The sequence below is a fragment of the Mercurialis annua genome, linkage group LG5 (assembly GCF_937616625.2).
Source record: "Mercurialis annua linkage group LG5, ddMerAnnu1.2, whole genome shotgun sequence".
Lineage (NCBI taxonomy): Eukaryota > Viridiplantae > Streptophyta > Magnoliopsida > Malpighiales > Euphorbiaceae > Mercurialis > Mercurialis annua.
In genome coordinates, this window is record NC_065574.1 from 12749994 (window position 1) to 12770839 (window position 20846).

At 30.0% G+C, this 20846-nt stretch overlaps 1 protein-coding gene across 1 annotated transcript; it reads right to left on the reverse strand.

Annotated features, from left to right (window-relative positions):
• Positions 1–10661: 10661 nt before the first annotated feature.
• Positions 10662–13044, reverse strand: LOC126680562 (NAC domain-containing protein 104). The gene is made up of 3 exons (XM_050375702.2): positions 12505–13044; positions 11619–11881; positions 10662–10979 (listed from the first exon to the last, which is right to left on the reverse strand). Exons 1-3 carry the CDS (start codon positions 12668–12670, stop codon positions 10842–10844), a joined length of 567 nt encoding a protein of 188 aa, XP_050231659.1. The 5' UTR covers positions 12671–13044; the 3' UTR covers positions 10662–10841.
• Positions 13045–20846: the final 7802 nt, after the last annotated feature.

The following is a 20846-nucleotide window of genomic DNA, read 5'->3' on the forward strand; positions in this document are numbered from 1 at the left end:
AAGGAAAGACGGTTTCTGTTGCATTAAAACTGGATATGAGCAAAGCGTATGACAGAGTTGAGTGGAGTTTTCTCGAGTTGATAATGAAAAAAATGGGGTTTCCTGCCCATTTTATCAAGCTTATCATGGTGTGTATTTCGTCAGTGTCTTTCACTTTTCTCATCAATGGATCTCCAGTCGGCATGTTACACCCACAGCGTGGTCTCCGGCAGGGCGACCCCCTCTCCCTGTATCTATTTCTCCTCTATTTCGAAGGTTTCTCCGCTCTTATCAGAAGCAGTGTCCGAAACAAATCCATCTATGGAGGGAGAGTTTGCCGAGGTGGACCAAGTATTAATCATCTCCTTTTCGCGGATGATAGTATTTTGTTCATAAAAGCTATAGCGCGTGAAGGGCAGGCCTTAAAAACTATTTTGAGCTCCTATGAATAGGCCTCGGGCCAGATTGTCAATTCAGACAAGTCTGAATTATTTTTTAGTGCAGGTGTACAGCAAGATAGTAAGGAGACTTTGCAGAATCTCTTGGGTTTCAGAGTTGTTGGTCGCTTTAAAAAATATCTTGGTATGCCTACCTTGATTGGTCGCTCGAAGAAGCCAATCTTTGCTTTCCTGCGTGATAGGCTGCACAAGCGTGTTCTTGGTTGGAAAGAAAGATTTCTGTCAAAAGCGGGCCGAGAAGTTTTAATAAAGTCTATAGCTCAGTCCATTCCGACCTATATCATGAGTTGCTTCGCCCTTCCGATATCGTTTTGCAACGAGATGCGTAACATCATCTCAAAATTTTGGTGGAGTGGAACGGACGATAAGAAGAAAATTGTGTGGGTTATTTGGAGTTCCATCTGTCGACCGAAGAAAGATGGAGGCTTAGGTTTTCGTAATCTTAGAGCCTTTCACCTCGCAATGCTTGCTAAACAAGCGTGGAAGCTTGTCCAAGATCCCCACTCGTTATGCTCTCGGGTCTTTAAGGCCAAGTACTTCCCTAGGACTGATTTTGACAAATCTGGTTCCCGCCAAGGTTCAAGTTACATATGGCAGAGTATAATGGAGGGCAAGCGGGTTCTGGATTCCGGGTTGGCATGGAGGATTGGGAATGGCGAATCTATCGATGTGCTGAACGACAAGTGGATAACCACTGTTAACTACATGAAACCCATTGCCAGCGTAGATGTTCCAGCGGGTTGCAAGGTGAGCTATTTTTTGAACAGTCAAGGTGAATGGGATAGGGAAAAGCTTGCTAGCAAATTATCTCAAGATGAGGTTGTGAACATTCTGAAAATTCCACTGAGTAGGAATTCACCGCCAGGTAAGCTTTTTTGGACTTTTAATAAATGTGGGGTTTACTCAGTCAAAACTGGATACTACCAAGCGTGTAAGATCGTCGGAAGGATTCAGGCCTCGTCTTCCTCAAATGCTCCGAGCAGTGATCTCTGTCCCAAAATCTGGAAATGTCCTATACAGCCTAAAATCCGCCATTTTTTATGGAGGATTATCCATGACTCTTTGCCAGTTAACGCGAAGCTTTCCCATATAGTTCCTGAGTTATCCAGTTTGTGCCCTAGATGTGGGATCGCAGATGAATCTCAGCTTCATGCGCTGAAAAATTGTGAGGTTGTGAGAGGTCTTTGGCTCTTATCTCCGCTGAGTCTTCGTGTGGATAGATTCCATTGTGAGAATATGGAAAGCTGGTTAAGGCAGATATTTGCAGAGTTAAACGATGAAGAAATGCAGATATTCATCTTGAGTATGTGGACCTTATGGACTGACCGTAATACCTTGTTTTTGGCAACACCAGACTGCCACCCACATCGTTGTTCAGCCAGGTTGCTTAATCGAAAAAAATCTCCTCAGACTCGAACCGTATTTCGAAGACCCTCAGGCCAGCAGCTGCCCCAAATTGGTTTCCCCCACCTGTTGGTTCTCTTAAGGTCAACACAGATGCAGCCATCTCTACCAGAAGTAATCTATCAGTGGCTAGTGCCGTATGTAGAAACGCTAATGGAGTTGTCGTTAGATGGGGAGTTTCTGTTTTGTATGGAATTACGGATGTTGAAACAGGAGAAGCGCGAGCTGTCTTTCCAGCTGAGTTCAGGTCTGCATGGTGATACCATTTTGTGCGAGTCCGATGCAGCTAACGTTGTTAGCAGACTCCTCACCCTAAACTGTGCTATCGACCCAATTCAGCTCATCATTGATGATTGCCTCGCTATAATACAAGATCGCATTGTTCTTTTCAACCATGTTCGAAGACAATGTAACCAATTAGCACATGCTCTTGCTAAATGGAGAATTTTTATAGGAAAAGATTGTATTTCTGACGGTGAAGTTCCATTTCCGGTCAACAAACTTGTTAACTTTCATGTTTGATTAATAAAGTTCAATCTTTCCTCTCAAAAAAAATTAGCCATAATTTATCAAATCTATTAAAATAGTTCGTCAAATCTATTAACTAAATGTTAATCATGTAATAAAAATTTGAGTGATAAAATAAGAAAAAAAATATATAATATGCAAAAATAAAAATAAAACAAAGTCTAAATCAGTTTCAGGGTGTTCTTGTCAATTTAAATTAAATACAAAATAAAACCATAATCAAGGTAAAATTAAATTTAATAATTACCATCTTGAATAATCTATATAACCACTAATTACATCTTCGACTTAAACCTAATTGATACTCAGTGAAATAATTTTAGTTACATGTCGATTTTTTAAACACTAACTAAATTAATTGATTTAAATAAAAAGTAACCATGCATCGATTTTCACTATATCACGTGTTACATATTTATAATTTGGAACAAACATAAATAATAATATTATAAACAAAATATAAAATTAAATTAACCGCGCTGCCGAAATTGCTAAGAACAGTAACTGTACTACTGCAAATGGAATAGGGATCAGCATCGAGATCGAAACTGAATGGACGACTGAGGCGAAGCGGACCTGTTGGATCAATAGAAAATGGTGTCATCAATATCGACGAAAGTGTCGTCGTAGTTAGCAACGTTGAAGTCGTCACTAACGGTGCCGAGTTATGTTGTCGTCATTTGATGATGGCTGGTGCGTGGAGACAGTAATTCAAATTTTTAAAAATACAGAAAACACCCGAAAATATACAAAAATGCAGATTAAATTTAGTATACATACAAAAGTAATATACAAACAATAAAAATTAAATCAAGAGTTAATTATATTAAAAATTATGATCTTTACACATTTTCACAAAAATAATACGACTTTTCAAACGTGGCAAATAAATAAACCTTTTATTCATGTTTACATTCTACATTGGCACATTTTTCAATGTTAAGTTACGGTAAAAATTGCAACGATACAGAATGTAAAGATAATAAAACAAATAATCAAAATAATAAAAAAGGTATTAGCAATTTCCTTTAATTTGTTGTTTTATACCCTTAAATTGGCACTGTATTCCCCGTCTTAACGAATGTGATTTTGTATTCCCCGTCTTAACGAATGTGATTTTCTTATTCTTTATTTTGAGCAGAGAGTTGAAAAACTCAATAAAAAGAGAAGTTTAGAGATATTATGTATTTTTATGTTTGAGACTGACAATACAAAGAATGTATTCTATGTAGAAATCAAAATATTTTACCTTTATTTTTTCTTTCAGAAATTATCTCAGTTTTTTTTAAAGATCCTTTCATCTCTTTAATAAATGTACGTATATATTATATCAAACTAAAAAGATAGAGTTCGTTATAACAAATTTTTTTTTAAATTCCAAAAATAAATACAGGATATAGCAAATTTTGTATCTTTAACTAATAAAATCATTTAATTGAATAATTACACAATTAAACAATTTATTTAATTAATTAAAAAATATAATCTTTGATGCTTTTATATTGATAATTCAATTTTGACCCGTTCATATTTAGAATTCTTTGCAATTACTCCATAAAATTAAGATTTGACCCCGACTTTAAATAAGTTTGCAGGTAGTAGGTGTATAAAATTGCAATTTTACCCCTAAATTTTTATAGAATATTGAAATCAAATTTTACAGTTATTAATTGATTGTAAAATTTTAAAAACGTTCAATTGGATTCAAATTGAAATAATCTTTAGAAAATCATTCATTTTAAATTAGACGATTTCTCTCTAACTATCATCACTGGATATTATTGCATCCTTAAAAATCTATATCAAAATTATAGTATTTACATGTATTGTAAAGGCTTAATCACTCAAAAACCCACACTTTTAACCTCTTTTGCAAATATACACCGACGTTAGAATCTCTCGAATTCTACCCTAATTTGATTTTTATGTTTCAATTGTACCACAATTTTAAAAATCCTGACAATTTTATTATTTTAAGGGTGAAAAAATTTAAAATAATTAAATTGAAGAATAATATCATAATCTTTTCTATTTTAAAAAATACAAATAAATTCTTAATCTTTAAAAACTTTTAATTAAGTCTTAATTGAATTATTAATTAATTTTTATTAAAATATTATTAAACTAATTAAAAAACAAAAAGAAGCCAACCGGCCAGAGTTCTTTCTCTGACGAGAAGGATCTGCTGCTCCTCCTCAAATGTGAGAAGGAGTAAGCAGCTTCTTCTCAGAAAGAAGGAGCTGGTTGCTCCTTCTACAGAGTAGCAGCAACAACTCCTTATCCGGAGAGCTCCGGCGGATCGCCGTCATTTTCTTTTAGCTCCATTTCGTCCGACGGGATATATTTTTTATTGGCTATATGTTTTTAATTGTTTTTATAAATTGACTTCTTTTTGTGTAAAGAAATTTTTTTACGGTTTTAATTTTAAAAAATTATTTATAATTAATATAAATTAAATATGAAAATAATAATTCTTTAATATTTAGTGAAGAAGAAGGATTTTTTATACTATTAGTAACATTAGTATTTAATTAAAATATAAGCTAAAAATATGAGATTATTTTAAAAAAAAATTCAAATGAAAAGAGATTAATTTAGTTCTTTAGGGTACAATTGATATAAAACCTCAAATTAGGGTAAAATTGGAGAAATTCAATCGTCAGGATATATCTGCAAAAGGAGCTAAAGGTGGAAGGCCTTGAGTGATTAAGCTTATTGTAAAATATATGCGCTTTAAGACGATAGTTGTTTCTATCCAAGCAGTTTTTTCTCAATAGCTGACCTGACGGTGGTAGTTCTCATGCACAAACTCTGATATGGCTTGAGGTTGTTAAGAGTAACAAAAAGAAAAAATATTATGGTGCGGGCTCCTTTGCATCATCTTACTACACTAGAACTTCTCGATCGTGAGTTACACCTATTCCTGATGTTGTTTTCTTAAGGTCTGATTACTTAACAAAATCTTCACCTTATAACATTTATTCGTTTATACCCTGATTTAGGAAAAAGTTCATTTGTACACTTTTTTTAATTTTTCATTTTCGTCTCTATTCTAAAGAGCTAATTTAATCTCTTTTCATTTGGAGAAATATTTAAAATGATCCTTTATATTTAGCTTATTTTCTAATTAAACATTAATATTATTAGTCATTTGTAATGTTTTCATCCTTTAATTAATTTAATTGTCAAAAATTTAAATTTTAAGGTAGAGATAAAAAAAGAAAAATTAAAAAAAGAGTACAAATGAATTTTTTCCTACGTGAGGTATAAACGAAAAAATATTACAGATGTATTTTTTTAAAGTAATTAAACCTTTTCTTAATGTGTTATACAAGTTATTTTCAATTGTAATGGACCAGTTTTGAGAAAATTACACTTGTCACTATCTACTCTAACACCTTCAGATCATGTATGTTATGTTATTGATTAAGGTAATGGTAGTTTTGACTAGTTGGGGAAATTTATAATAGTGGCGGCATTGAATTATATTTTGTAGTATTGAAATATTTTAAATTTATACATGACTGAATTTAATCTATATTTATGAATTTGTTTCTCGATTTGATTTTAATATTTTTTAATTATTATTTTTAGAAAATTATTTGTCGATATATAGTTTATCAATATTTTTTTTCCTTAAAGACCAATCACAAATGGATTGGTGTCAGAGACAATTGGTTACATATGATGGTCGAATTTGTCGATATTCTCTTGATGGATTAGTGACAGAAATCCGTGTGTAATTACCGACATATTTTTAATGTTTATAACCATCGGTAGATGACTATCAATGAAATGGACCATCGGTAAACAAAAACAGGTTACCAACGGAACGTATTTGTGGGTGCATATTGTCGGTAAGCCGTCGGTAAAATTAACGACAATATATTTACCGACGGTGATCTTCGTTGGCAAACAAAATTATTGGCAGATTTATATAAATTACTGATAGATTTTTCTGTCAATACTTATCATAAGTAAGCCGTCAGTAAATCATACCGACGATATATTTACCAACAACGATTTCGTCAGTGAACAGTCTTATCGACATATTTATATAAGTTGCTGATGTATATTTTTTGTAGCACATATCGTCAGTATGCCGTCGGTAAAATAAGAATCATATTTCATAATTTGTAACTAACCTAAAAAATATACTAGTATTTAATATAATTATAAAATAATTATATTAATAAAATTAATGCGCAAATAAACTACAAAAAATAATTTATTCAAATAAAAAAATTAATTTTAAGAAAGAAAATAATTAGTAAATTTAGAATTAGAAATTAGTGAGTAATTGAAAAATTGTAAAACTGAAAAAAATTAAAAGTTCGTGAATTTGAGGATTTAGTTTAAAATTTTACCAAATTTAGGTAAAAAGGGATTACTTTGATTTAACAGACCCGTTTTTCAGCTTATCTATACTATATAGATAAAAGTACGAATTGATTTGTGTGTGGTGGGGGGAGGGGGGTGGGTTGAGAACATGCACATTTACGTTTAATATCCTTTTAACTTTATAAATATAATAATGACTAAAAAAAACTATTAAAATAAGTGCTAATTTCCCTAAATACATGTTTCGCCAAAATAATTACAACTTTACATTACAAGTTTTGAGTTTTATTTTTTGACTTTTTGCCCTAACTTTATTTACCTGTTTTGTTTTTTTATTTACCAAAATACTTTTTTCGGTTTTTCAATTTCGGTTTTCAGTTTTTTTGGTTCGGTCAACCAAAGCGACCAAACCGACCGTCAGTTTTTTTTATATAGTGTAAGATTAGTGTATATATAGTGTTAATTTTTATTTTTTATTGATTTTTTTCTGGAATTTTTTATTTTATTTTTTATAGTGTAACAATAGTGTATATATAGTGTTTTTATGGTGTTTATATAGTGTAAAATTAGTGTATATATAGTGTATAAGTAGTGTATAAGTAGTGTATTTATAGCATTTTGTAGTGTTTTTTTGTGGTTTAACCATGAAACATTGCAAATACACCATAAACACTGCAAATACACCATAAACACTGTAAATGCACCATAAATATACTAAAAACGGCAGAAATACACCATTAATACATCAAAAATACACTAAAACGTAAAGATATTATAAAATTATTACAAATACACCATAAATCAATATTTTTTTTACAAAATCAGTAGCAATAAACAAATATATGAATAAGAGAAGACAAAATAAATAATTATATGAACAATAGAACAATTTTATAAACAAAAAATTATAGATCTACAATAATTTATATACAAAATATTTAAATCATTAAAAAAAACCTAAAAAATTACACAAATCTAAAAACGAGTCGAAAATCCATAGCGCGAACTGAAAAGACGAACGGACTAGCACGAACGGAAAAGACAAACGGAAAAACGACCGGAAACGACGAGAAATCCATCAGAAGTAGACGAACGGAAGCGCGACCGGAAAGACGAACGGAAAAGATGAACGGAAAAGTAATCGAAGGAGATAAACTGAAAATCAAATGAAAAAGAAGAAAAGAAGAGAGAAGAAGAGAGAGAAGAGAGAGAAGAAAAAAGGTGGTTATGTAAAAATTTAACCTAAAATGAGATAAGACTTTTTTATATAGTGGGTATTTTTGGTAAATAAGTTAGCTTATTAGGTAATGTAGGATAAGAGAAAAAGATGAGTCAAAATGGTGTAAATACTTTATCCAAAACAGGTATTTGGAAAATAATTCCTTAAAATAATTGTTAGAATTGGAGTACTAATTAAAATATACTACTTATAATATTATATTAAAATGATTGTTTAGAGTATTAAATAAAATAAACTACTTTTAATATTTAGTTATACTATTTTATCATTATTTGATAAGATAAAGAGAAATCAATCAACAATATTAATTCCAAATGTCAATAATGAAATAGAGAGTAGGGTTTGTTATTCAATGTTAACTAAATATCCTTATTTGACCCGTTAATTACAATTCTTTGTTTGATCCCCTTAGTTAACTCTTAATAACTGTATTAGGTATTTTTGTTTATACTCTTTTACTAAAAATAAACTCCAACTCTCTGTTAAAAAAAAAACTCCTACTAACTTTGTGTTTTCTAATAGAAATTAAATTCACGAGTCACGTTATATTAAATTAGTATTATTTTTATCAAATTTTGATCCTAATTTAATTATTTAAAATTTTAATTAAGATAAATAAATTCTAAATAAATTATTGTTTTAATTATTATTTGATATTTTCTATTTATATTCTCCATAAATTAAAATAAAGTATTCCTAATTAACTAATATTTTAATAGTAATTATTTGATATTTTATATTTAAACACAGTTTGTAATTATAAAAATAATTATTAATTAAATATAAATATATTTTATCTAATTTTCAATAAATATAATTAGTTGACGAGTCACACTAAGAGTCACGTGTGAAATACGTAAAACTATAATAATATGAAAAAGGCCAATTTGGTTTAATAGACCCACCATTTTACTTTCTAAACCCTACGTCTGCTGCTGCACAAAGCAACAACATCGGTTGAGCAAGGACATTGTCCTTGCTCGGGGTAGCCAGTTACTAGGCCACCACCACTTCACGTCGGCTAGCCAGAGCAGGACGGCGGTCGCCTGAGTTTGACTCCCACGGCTCCGCCCTTAGAAATTGTAATCTGTCGGTAAATAAAATTATCGACAGATTTATACAAATTATCGATAAATTTTGTATCGATTAATCGTTCTCAAAATTTTAAGTCATTGATATCATATACTTATGTTTTTTCCCCTTTTCCATAAAATCTAGCCCCATAAAAATAAAAACCTTGATTTATTGCTAGAAAAGAAGTCTAAGTCAAATATGGCCCACTCTATAATTATATAGAAGATGATGAACAAAAAGCTCCACACTTGAAGCATGACATTTTCATAGCTATCTAATGATACACAATGTTGTATGTGGAAAACGATACACGTGGCAACCAAAAAGTTTGTGAATGCTTTCATAAGGATGACACAATGCTTACAACATAGTAATAAAAAACAGGAATATATGTTTGTTTGGAATTGTGATACAAGACAATTACCAAATTCCATCAAACTATCTACACATACAAAAGCTAAACCAACAAAATCAAAAAGAACGAACGATCAACACGCCCTCTAAACTTGTGTCACAGATCATATAATTCAATTTATACTTTTTTAAACAAATACTCCAAAACTCTTCATTTTCGGGTCAAGTAATCCCATAATTGTATTTTTAAAACGCGTACAAATCGGAGGTGAGGGATGTAAAAAAATAATTAGATATTTCCCTAATTGTTATGATAAAATTATCCTAAATCTGTTTTTTAAAATAAAAATATAAATTATGAGATTGTTGATTCAAATATGAAGAGTTTTAAAGTTAATTGCTCAAAAAAATATAAATTAAATTAGATGGTCCTTTTATAAATTCGGAGGACGCGTTGACCCTTTGTTCAAATCAGAAAGGTTACATAACAAGGCACACACGGAAGAATGCTTGAGCATAGTTTACAGTGCTTGTTGGGCTCCACTTCTATCTCACGTTTTTGCCATCTAAAACTCCCACCACTTATCCTTGCACGTGACCATCTCTTTTCTTTATTTTATTTCAAATCTTTTTATATGTATTTTGTAAATTAATTAAAATATAAAATAAAACTAATTTTTTAAGACTACTCATTTTTTAATTTAATTTTGAAGGTTGATACTGATTTTAATCTAATTTCAATTTTTTTATTGAGATAGCATGATATATGAAAATTTGAATGTGCAAAATCATTAAACCAATGTAAAATTTGAGTGTAAAAAAAAAGTGAATATCCCGAGATATTAAAAAGAATATTTATAAAAATATTGTATTAATAAATTTAAAAGTAATTTAAAATTAAATCGGTTAATTTTATATTTATTTCCGGTTTACTTTTGGTTTATTTATGAGTAGTAATATGTCGAAAGTACGACAAAATCCACAAGAATTAAGAAAAAAGAACCAAAAAAATACTTAAATTACACCTGATAAATACTTAAAAAACAACTATATATAATTGAATTTTTGTAAATAATTTTTTAAAAAAGGTAAATGATGCACTTTTCTCATAAAATTTTAGCATATGTAATTTTTCATTGATAATTTTTATTGATATAATATTTTATTTTGTATTAGATTTTTCTTTTAACTTTTAATATAACCTTTTTAATAAATTTGAACTATTTTAATGAGATAGAATGATATGAAATTAAAAGCAAACTCTATTTAATGAACTATCGATGTATAAAAAGACTTTTAACAATTATAATGGGACCTAAAGGGTATTAAACCGTTCGGGCTCTTTTCACTTGTGTTACACTTACAGTTGATGCTGACTAAATTAAGTAAATTAAAACACATAAAAAACTTACAACCCTACACTTGGATAGGATCACTACGACATTACATCTTGAATAGAGATTCTAATTTGGCAAGCTAATCTCATCAAGATCATCTAATGATAAAAAAACTTCATCCAAACATGAGAGTTCTGTCGACCCATCATCTTCATCATCACTATTTCTTTCGTATACTTTACAAATAACCCACTTACTACGATCCTGCACAAGTTGATTAAATATTAATATGCATCAACTTCACATATTATTCATGAATTGCACTAAGTTGACAATGAAATTTTATTGTTAGTCCCATTTTATTATTATGCTATGTATGTTGTGAATTATGCTAAAAAGATTAGGTCAAATGCCATAATTGTTTTCGTTTAAAGTCTAAATGGATATAGCTCAATGCACTAAATGACATGTAAGTTTAAATATAACAAATTTTTATCTTTCATTGTTCATTGTATATGAAAGATGGAAGAAAAAATAGGTGCAAACAGTTTCACATGTAAGATTATGATTAATTCAATTACATCATATATTATATTATCAATGAAAAAAGTTGATAATCCCATATAGTTAATTGAGTGCACTTTAACGGCAATCGATATTTAATTTGTTATATTTTGATAATCTAACATTTCTTTTCAAAAGTGTTCTAACCAATTTTTGTCTATATGGTAATGAGTGGGACATGTGGCACATGCACAATTCATTTCCTGAATTAGTAAAATTTGATCTGAATTGATCGAATAACTTTCTGTTTTATAAAGAACGAGTGTTGGTTATCAAAAATTTAATGTCGATAATTATATATTATGTAGGGTAACCACAAATATATTCAATCGGACTTACTAATTTTGTCTGTCCTCTTCTTTTGGATGATCTACTACTCGAAGCAGAATCCGATGACGAAAGACGGTACTCTTCCATTATCCATTGTGTTGGCTCTTCTCCAACGTAAAATACTGAATATTTTTTGATGCCAACTCTCTTGTTGGCATTGGTAAGAACAGGTTCTTCAATGCCTATTGTCTTCCAATATCCATTTTCAGTTATCCTATTTTGTGTCCTACGGCTATAGTAGTACCATTGCTTTCCCTCCGCTAATGCCTTACCTATCACGTCCCAAATAAAAGATCAATCATATCATTAATAATATAAGAATATGTATAGCACGGAATTTTTTACTGCTAAATATTTTAAAAAAAAAATAAACTTTATATTTATATAATATTTTTATAGAAAAAATTAAAGTTTGATTATTTTTTTGTTTGCATATGATATAGTGCATGACGCATAATTTATATCATACTATGCCAAGTAAGGAGTTCGATGGTAACTGCAAAAAAATACTATAAAGTTAGTTTCAACTATACTATTTCTACATAATAATTACCTATAATTAATTTGTTATGTTTAAGTAATTTATTTAAAAAAAAAAATTGGAGGCCACCCTAGCAATCAAGAATAAATTTTGACTATATAACCGATAAATTATTAATATGTCACTTGATAGATAGATTCCCGCATAGAAAAATTCGGTCTAAATCAACCGGATAACTTTCCGTTATTTGAAAAATGAATATCGATTATCAAAATAGAAGAAGATGATATTGAAAAGTATTATAGCTGACTAATGGCAGAAAAAGATTTAACCCACAAAATATACGTATATTCTTGTGCTTTTAAAAGGATTAATTAGAGATTAAAGAAAGAAAAGAAAGGAAAAAATGAATACCATCAAGTTCCCATGGATCATAAGGATAAAGATCAAGATCAGGGATGACATCGGGATGACAAGGTAGAAGCGCGGCCTTACGCTGAAGAAAATGAACGACGAGCTCTTCCTCAGTCGGATAAAATCGAAACCCGGGTGGGAGATTAACATGATTATCGCCGCTCATCTTGAATTATTATGCAAATAATTAAAATATTTTAAAGAAGAAGAAGAAGAATAAACAGTGATGAAGAAGGTTTTAGGAGATGTGTGAGATTTATAGGGCAAGAAAAAGAGAGAGAAGGATTAGAATTAAGTGACGTGAAAAAGAAGGAAGGGTTGAATATATACAAGTGATGATCATCATCAAAAACACAAGGGGTGGATATATATAGGAAGATGAAGAGGAAGAGTAATAATATATTATAGTGTTAAATCTAATTCTCCAAGGCGGCGGGATACTTCTAAGTAACGGTATCTGTTATTACTGTTGGAGCCAGCTTAATTGCTGATATAATATGAGGGAGATGAGTGTCCTAATGCTCATATTCTCTCTTATTTTATTGGGATCTTTTAATAATAACTATCTGAAAGAAAAAAATCATTTACAAAAATGCTCATACGAAATTGAATATTTAGGCTAATATTACCGATGGCACTCCAATTTAGATCCCCTTATTACTAAACTTCTGAACTAATGAAAACGTTCATATGCGAGTTTAGGCTTTGTGCATGTAAATTGCTCCAGACCATTCATTACTCGATTACTTGATAGAAATCTCCATGTTTAGATGTATGCTTAGGGGTAAGCATCATTTGCCTCAAATACTAGTTTAGATTCAGTCATATGCGAGTTTGGTGTTTACACGCTTTCATACTTATTTATATTCCAGTATTATAACCTGTGTACTGCTTTTTTTATGTTGAGATGAGATAACCAGATATGTCATGCAAATATTTGATGTATTTGATAAGTCAAATTTAAGAATTTTGGTAATGTCCAACGAACTCAGCATTTTGATCCGGCGTACGATAATCTTACCCATAAGCGAGTGAGGTTATCCAGTCGGTATAAAAGGCATTCCTAGCTGAATTAGGTAGTGACTCCATATTTTTACAAATCTTTCCAGAATAGAGTTCTGCCATAAGTCTGGACAAGCGGCTCTCGAATCCCGCTCCGCTCACATATATATTTCCTCTGATAAACTAGTAAGAGAATAATTTATTTTTTTTAAAATAATGTAGTTTTTTCTATTTTATTTTTAAAAATAAATTTTTGCTCTTTTAAAAAATAATGTAATTTTTTCTATTTTAATTTAAATAATAAGGAAATTTATTTAAAGACTAAATAACATAATAGAAATTACTCAGTTCATAAATTTTGTAAATTTTTATAGTATTGCCTAAGTTTGAATAAACAAAAAATGAAATATTTTATTAATAAAAATATAAATAGTTTTAATGTCTTAATTTATTTTTATAATAAATTAGTCTACCATTAAAGGAGTAATTATAAAATTATAAAAAAATCATATAAATCTAATTATATATATATATATATATATATATATATATATATATATACATATTGTTATTTTTTAAAATATGAACTAAACATCATACAAATAACTTTACATATAAAATTAAGTCTTATTTTAATTAATCAAACTCTCTTTTTTATTTGTCCTGATGAATAAAATTGATGAATCAAATTGTTAGCATTACTTTTAATGGTATTTTTATCAGTTTAGTCATAGTAGTGGATGACTAAGTTAATTTGTTTATTGAAAATACATATTTTGTTAATTTCTTATTTTATATTAATTTTATATATTATTTAGAATATATGTGCCATACCGATAACATTTCATCAAAAAATAGTTACATGATTTAATTTGATAAATTGACCACCAATATTTAAAAAAATACTATTGTTTGAATAATAACAAAAAAGGAGCTTTCCCTAATTTTATCCAATAGAAAAAGAAAAAAGAAAAAAAAAACAATGGTGACAATCTCACTTCATGCTTATATCATGCACCTGCTGTAATGCACGCGCCAAACACAAATATGGGTTTGGTCGTGAACCATATGAAAAGTTTAGGGTACCCCACTTCCAAGAGTAGTGTGCCTATAACCAACAATTATAATATTTTTCTCTTAATCTACACTACTATGTGAGTATGTGTGAATTGCGTTGCCTTTTGTTTTTATTTATTAGGCATGCATTCTTTTATCATTTATTATTATTATTTCCTATTATTGAATTCTAATTACCATTTAAAAAAAAATTGAATAGGACAGACCGGTTCAATAAGTTAGATAAAAATATCGGAGGCCAATTCAATTAAATCTCTCTTTAAAATGTAAAATAAGATTCTAACATTTTTCCAAAAAAAAAACCACAATAATTGAATTGTTATTAAAAAATAAACCGTTATTTTTTACGATTTTTAAATAATATAAATTTAATATAATTAATGCGGACTCATTAATTAGCTCTTTCAATTGTAGCCGGAGACATGACTATGTGATAGAGACATGATACTTCGACCTTCGAATTTCGTATTAAATTTTTCTCTCCTTATTGCAATAAAAATATATATATTAAAAAAATACTCTCAACTTTATATTATAATGTTAAATAATTTCATCACTTAATTTAGCTTCCATTTGTAAATCTACCCGTCCCTACCATAATTATTTATGTCAACTCAAATAAATATATTACATAATCAATTATCCAAAACGAAATATATCAATATTGCATGCTTACCAAACAATTGATTCTTTAATGTACATTCAAATTTCTTTATTTTTTTATTTCTTTTGTACAATATGCATCTCCCCTAAAGGGTGTAATGAATGGTTAGCACGACAGAGATGGATGTAAAAATATTAAATAATATTACCAAAATGTAAAATGCAATCAACCAGCTTTCTTAAGTTTGGGAGTTCAACTGAAATTCTTGGGTCACACACTGGACCTCCTCAACAGATGTCCCTTATGAAATACTAAATTATTATTCAATAATTAATTCTTAGGGAAGAGAACAAAATGAAAGCAATAATCAAAGCTAGCTACTGAATTTTAACGTAACAGTGAAGTTATGCTATATTTCTGTGCTTATTGTGCATACTTCTATTATAACCTGTTACCTAGGTACATACAATTTTGACACATCAGCTTTTCATTTTTTTTTTATTTGTGAATAATTTTGTTTGGTATTGGGGTTGCAATCGCAATCTCACGTCAAAAATTAGTTAAAAAGTAACATTTTGGTAATATATTAAAGTTTCTTTTAAATGATCATGTTGACACTGAGGTTACTTACTGTATGTAATTTTCAAATAAACAAGACTTTGTATATATACACTAGCCAAAAAAAATGGATAGTGACTAGGTGTGTGTAAAAATCGAAGCAAATCAAAAAATTGAATCGATACGGACTAAAAAATGGAATGGTTAAAACGACTAAAATAGTTTGGTTTGATTTAGAATTTTAAAAAAATTATGGTTTTCGGTTATGATTTTGTTTTAAGCTTCGGTTAACCGAACTGAACCGAAAAACCGAAATTCCATTTTGTTTTTTGAAATTTTATAAAAATATATATAAATTATTTGAATTAACATACGAACTTTATTAGTTATTAGGACTTCTATTGCAAATTAATATTAAATCATCACTAATCATTATATTTAGTAAAAATATTAACTATGTATATAATTTAAATGATAATTAATTAAAAATTTAAGTTTTTTTGGTTTAAACCAAAGCAAACCAAAATTTTCAGTTCACCAAACCGAAAAAAACCGACAACCGAACTAAGAATTTTGATTTCAAATTTTAGAGGTGCGATTCGATTTGGTTTAGGGAGTGTGCACACCGAACCGAACCGTGTACACCCCTAATAGTGACAAGAAAACATATATGAATGTAGTGTTTTGTTTAGTTTTAGAGGAAAATTTATTTTATTTATAAATAAATAATATCTTTGTGAGAATTAATAATAGAGAATTACTTTGGTATAATATTGTTTCAAGTTGCTTTAACATTATTGATTGGAACTCTACATCTATGTTGAATGGTGATATTAATTAAAATGTCCTTTATTTGAAGGCATTAAAAAAGCTTGTTCTAGTGATAAACATGCTTGGGGTGTCTTTATTAGCAATTTGAAATACAATGTTGGCGAGGGTTGTTCTATTTCTCTTTGAAATGACAATTGGAGTGGATTTGGATCAGTTTGCTTTTTGTTTCCTCGGTTCTTTAATCTTTCGAATCAAAAGCAAGTTACCATTATTGTTATTTGGAACAATGGGTGGTGATGGAGGCGTCATTTGAGAGGGGGTGAGTTGCGTTGTATAACAATTTGTTGTCCATTTTCTCAATGTTTTGGTTAAGTTGACAGAATATGGTGGAATTCGAGTTCAAAAATGTACACAACTACTGTCGGTTTTTAACTACTTCCAGCAGCTTGGTTTTAAACGTGTCTCTGCCTTCATAAGCGGGTCCACGCACTTCTGGTACAGGTATGGTGGTGACGGCTTCTTGCAGTTGGCAACCTGGAGCTGTTCCGGCAGATTCTGGCCGCACTTTAATAACAACACGTGTTGCTGTTTATGGCCAAACACATGCTGTTCCTAAGCATGAAATTAATAATCGTAATTCTTCAGCTATTGGCGGACCTTGAGTAGTTATTAATGAGGAGATTTTGGGTGTGTCAGGCACGGAGAATTTGGCTCTGTTCATGACAGTTTGGAAGTCTAAAGCTCTGCCACAAGTTAAATTTTTTATTTGGCAGCATTGCATAATAGAGTTACTTCGCTTGACTTTTTGGCACGACGTTCAATTATATCTATGGATAATTATTTATGCATTCTCTATAGTGTGGTGGAGACGCAAGACCACATTTTTATTCATTATGACTATGATAGAGATGTTTGGTGTAAAATTTTGCAGAAGCTCAATATATTTTGGATCTTCCCTTCTTCGTTTGTAGATTTTATGCTTCAATGGAAAAATATTATACCAAGAGATACCTATTGTCATCTGTGGAGGGTTTTATGGTTTTTAGTTATTTGGGAAATTTGTAAATGCAGGAATGCAAAAGTTTATCATAATAAATTACAGGACAAGAAGAGTGTTATTTTTAACTGTTTTACTAAGGCACTTTTTCTGTTTAAACTTTGTAATAGGGAGTTTACATGTTCGAGTTTGGATTTCTATCGGAATTCTTTTTGTATTTATTTTCTTCGAGAACTTGATTTTTTGCATTTTTCTTGGACACAGCTTCTAGTGTGCCACCCTGAATGTGCCACTTTTTATGCCCAATATACATATTATTCGTTAGAAATTTAAAAATATATATATATATACACACACACCTATATATATATTATATGAAAAACAGTGGTTTTTGTGTTTAAATTCGATGCTAGACACTTTGATCAATTACAGAATGTATTTTTTGCATTCTTTGTATTGTTTTATGCGTTTTTGAGTATTTTTGCATGAAAAACCGAACTAAACGATAAAACGACAAACTGTTGAATTTGATGTTCAGAACCGATGGCGCCGCTAGAATGAACCGGCACTGCCACCACCCTAAACTGCCGGTGCCGGTAGTCACACCGACACCGTATTCTTCCCTCCCCTTCCTCTAGAACCAGCCTCACAGATCTTCCAGACTTTGATTCAGACTTCCAAACGTGTTTTCGGGCTCGTTCGGACTCGGAATCAGGCCCGGTATGAGTCCAGCCATAGATAATCCTATTTACTTTATTTTCATGCATCTTAATGGGCCAGAACCAATATAAATCAGTCCCATTATCCCAAAAATATAACATAAAGTATAAACCGGGTCCAAGAGCCCGAAGCGAATAAACCTAGAAACTTCTAGACCGAGTTCAGGGACCACCCAAATTCAAAATTGATCCTGGTTCAAACCGATGGAACCATATCGACGAGACGGATAACTTCCATGTTTCGATCGTGAACCAGTTCTGACCACATCAATAGTCAAACGTCGTGCGAGTGCTAGGCACTCAGAAAGTTAACGAGGTTTAAAGTATTCCTCACCTTGTATGCGTACCAACTGTACATGGGCTCGTTTGCAATGTTTATCGCTTTTCAAAAGCATGCCAAATCCAGTATTAACAGGCTAAAGGACTAATCACGTTAAATTAGCTAATCAAATCAATTCCAAACAGTCACTTAGACATCTTGTGACTATCATGAAAATGTAGTAATGGTTGTATAGGGCATTCAAGATCACCAAATAAAATCAATCAAACTTAAACTCCCGGTTTAGGCTATGCATGTAATCAATCCAGACCAGCCAAAATTTTGCTATTTGTTAGAAAACCGCCAAGTTTAGATGTATGCTTAGAAGTACCTACTACTTGCTTTGCATGACCAGTCCACATCGAGTCATATGCGCGTTAAACGTGTTTACTGTTTTCAAACTTGTTTATTTCCAGTTATATATCTTGTGGACTGCTAAATCGAATGTTGAGATGAGATAAAACGAATATGTCCGATAAATAAAGTCAGTAACAGATAAGTTAAGCACACGAGTCTCGGGGAGGTCCATGAACCCGGTCTTTTGTTCCGATGCACGATAATCTTATCCATAAGCGAGTAAGGTTATCTAGTCGGTATAAAAAGCATTTTCTAGTTAAATTAGGTGGTAACTTCATTTTCAAACCATTTCTAGATGAAGAAGTCAGCCATAAACCTGGGCGAGCGGCCCTCGAACCCCGCTCCGCTCATAGTCGCAAATGAGTTCAATTAACAAACCATACACATTTATTATATGAATTTTAAATGTATTCCTTAAAAAATATATTAATAAATAAAAAATAATCTCATTTTAGATACATCTAACAAAATAGAGTTGATTGAATATATTTTTAATTGTAGTTTGTTATTATTTTCAAAAATAACATTTTTAACAAATATTCCAATATCTGGTTGGAATGCACGTAAATAATTAGACATTTTCATATATATGCAAATATATCTTGAATTTTTGGTCTACGTACAAAAGACAAAACACTTTTTGAACACATATATTATATAGTGATTTGAGATTTGAGCAGATCGAGCACAACAAGAATCTTAATTCCCAAGACAGCCAGTGATTAACGTGAACACCAATTTTGAAATTTAGTACTATTCCTTACTATTATTATAACCCTGAAACACACTCCTTGTAGCCTGATTTATATGTTTTTTTTTTGACAAATAAATTATATGTTTTGAGGTTCTGATACTATAATGATTTAATTCTGCAAACTTGGCTTTCAATTCTCAATTCTTAAGTGTTTTCTTAGGTATAATGTTTGCTTATTGAATTAAATTATTCCAACATGGGATTGATATGTACAAAAAATGAAAGGAAACCTTAGTATACTAATCATGAATCACGTTGAGCAATAATATCTTATTACTTGCCTAACTTAGCTCACGTTCCCACATCAAGGTCTTCATGGATGCCATGTCATACACTTGTTTTATTCAGCTGGTAATGTTCCTGCACTTTGAGCAAGAGTCGGATAAATCTTTTTAAAAATATTAGTAACTTAGTTTTATGTTCAAAATGTAATTTCTGTTTAATTTAATATAAAACTGTATAGTATCTAGGGAAAAGGTATAAACCTCAAGAACAAATTTTAACAAGTTAAGATAATTTATTTTAAATTTTCTAAAAAAATTGAAATTTTTTAAAAAAAAATTGAAATTTCTGAAATTTTTTTAAATAAATATTTGATAATATTTTTTCTAATTAAATTTTATTTTCGTTATTAATATATTGAATTAAATTTCATTTTCTAGTATATAAATATATATCACTTTATGATTAAAAACATAAGATTTAACCTATCCTAAAATTTCTATACTTTCTATTTTTTTTATTTCGTTCGCTAAGCATTTTTATTACTTTATTTGATTTATGTATTTTCAAAAACAGTTTTACTTTATCCTCATATTTTTGTAATTTTGTTAACAAAAACAATTTATGAAATTGTTTCAAAAATACATGTACAAACACATAAAAAAATATTTAAAAAATACATTAGGATAGATTTTTCCAAAACTTAATAATCCCCACTATATACGTTGAATCAATTGCCGAAGAAAACTTTAAATAGAAAGAGCGGCCGGAAGTTTCCAAGTAGTCACTCATGTGAGAATTTAGCACACAACCCATTGTCATAAATAACAAATACCAAACATTCTTTAGCTTCCTATAGTTAGGCAAAGAAAGTAAAGGAAGTTGCCTAGAAAAGGACTTGAATTTGGCTTTATCCTAAGCTTCACTATATTTAAAAATAACGCTAAATTCTTCTTTATTTT

What these genes read in the sequence shown, in the direction of transcription:
- LOC126680562 (XM_050375702.2), bottom strand. Translation starts at nt 12,670, where the DNA reads ATGAGCGGCGATAATCATGTTAATCTCCCACCCGGGTTTCGATTTTAT. An exon ending in TGATCCATGGGAACTTGATG is followed by an intron (nt 11,882 to 12,504) that starts GTATTCATTTTT and finishes GGGACGTGATAG; the next exon opens with GTAAGGCATTAGCGGAGGGA. An exon ending in GAAGAGGACAGACAAAATTA is followed by an intron (nt 10,980 to 11,618) that starts GTAAGTCCGATT and finishes CAACTTGTGCAG; the next exon opens with GATCGTAGTAAGTGGGTTAT.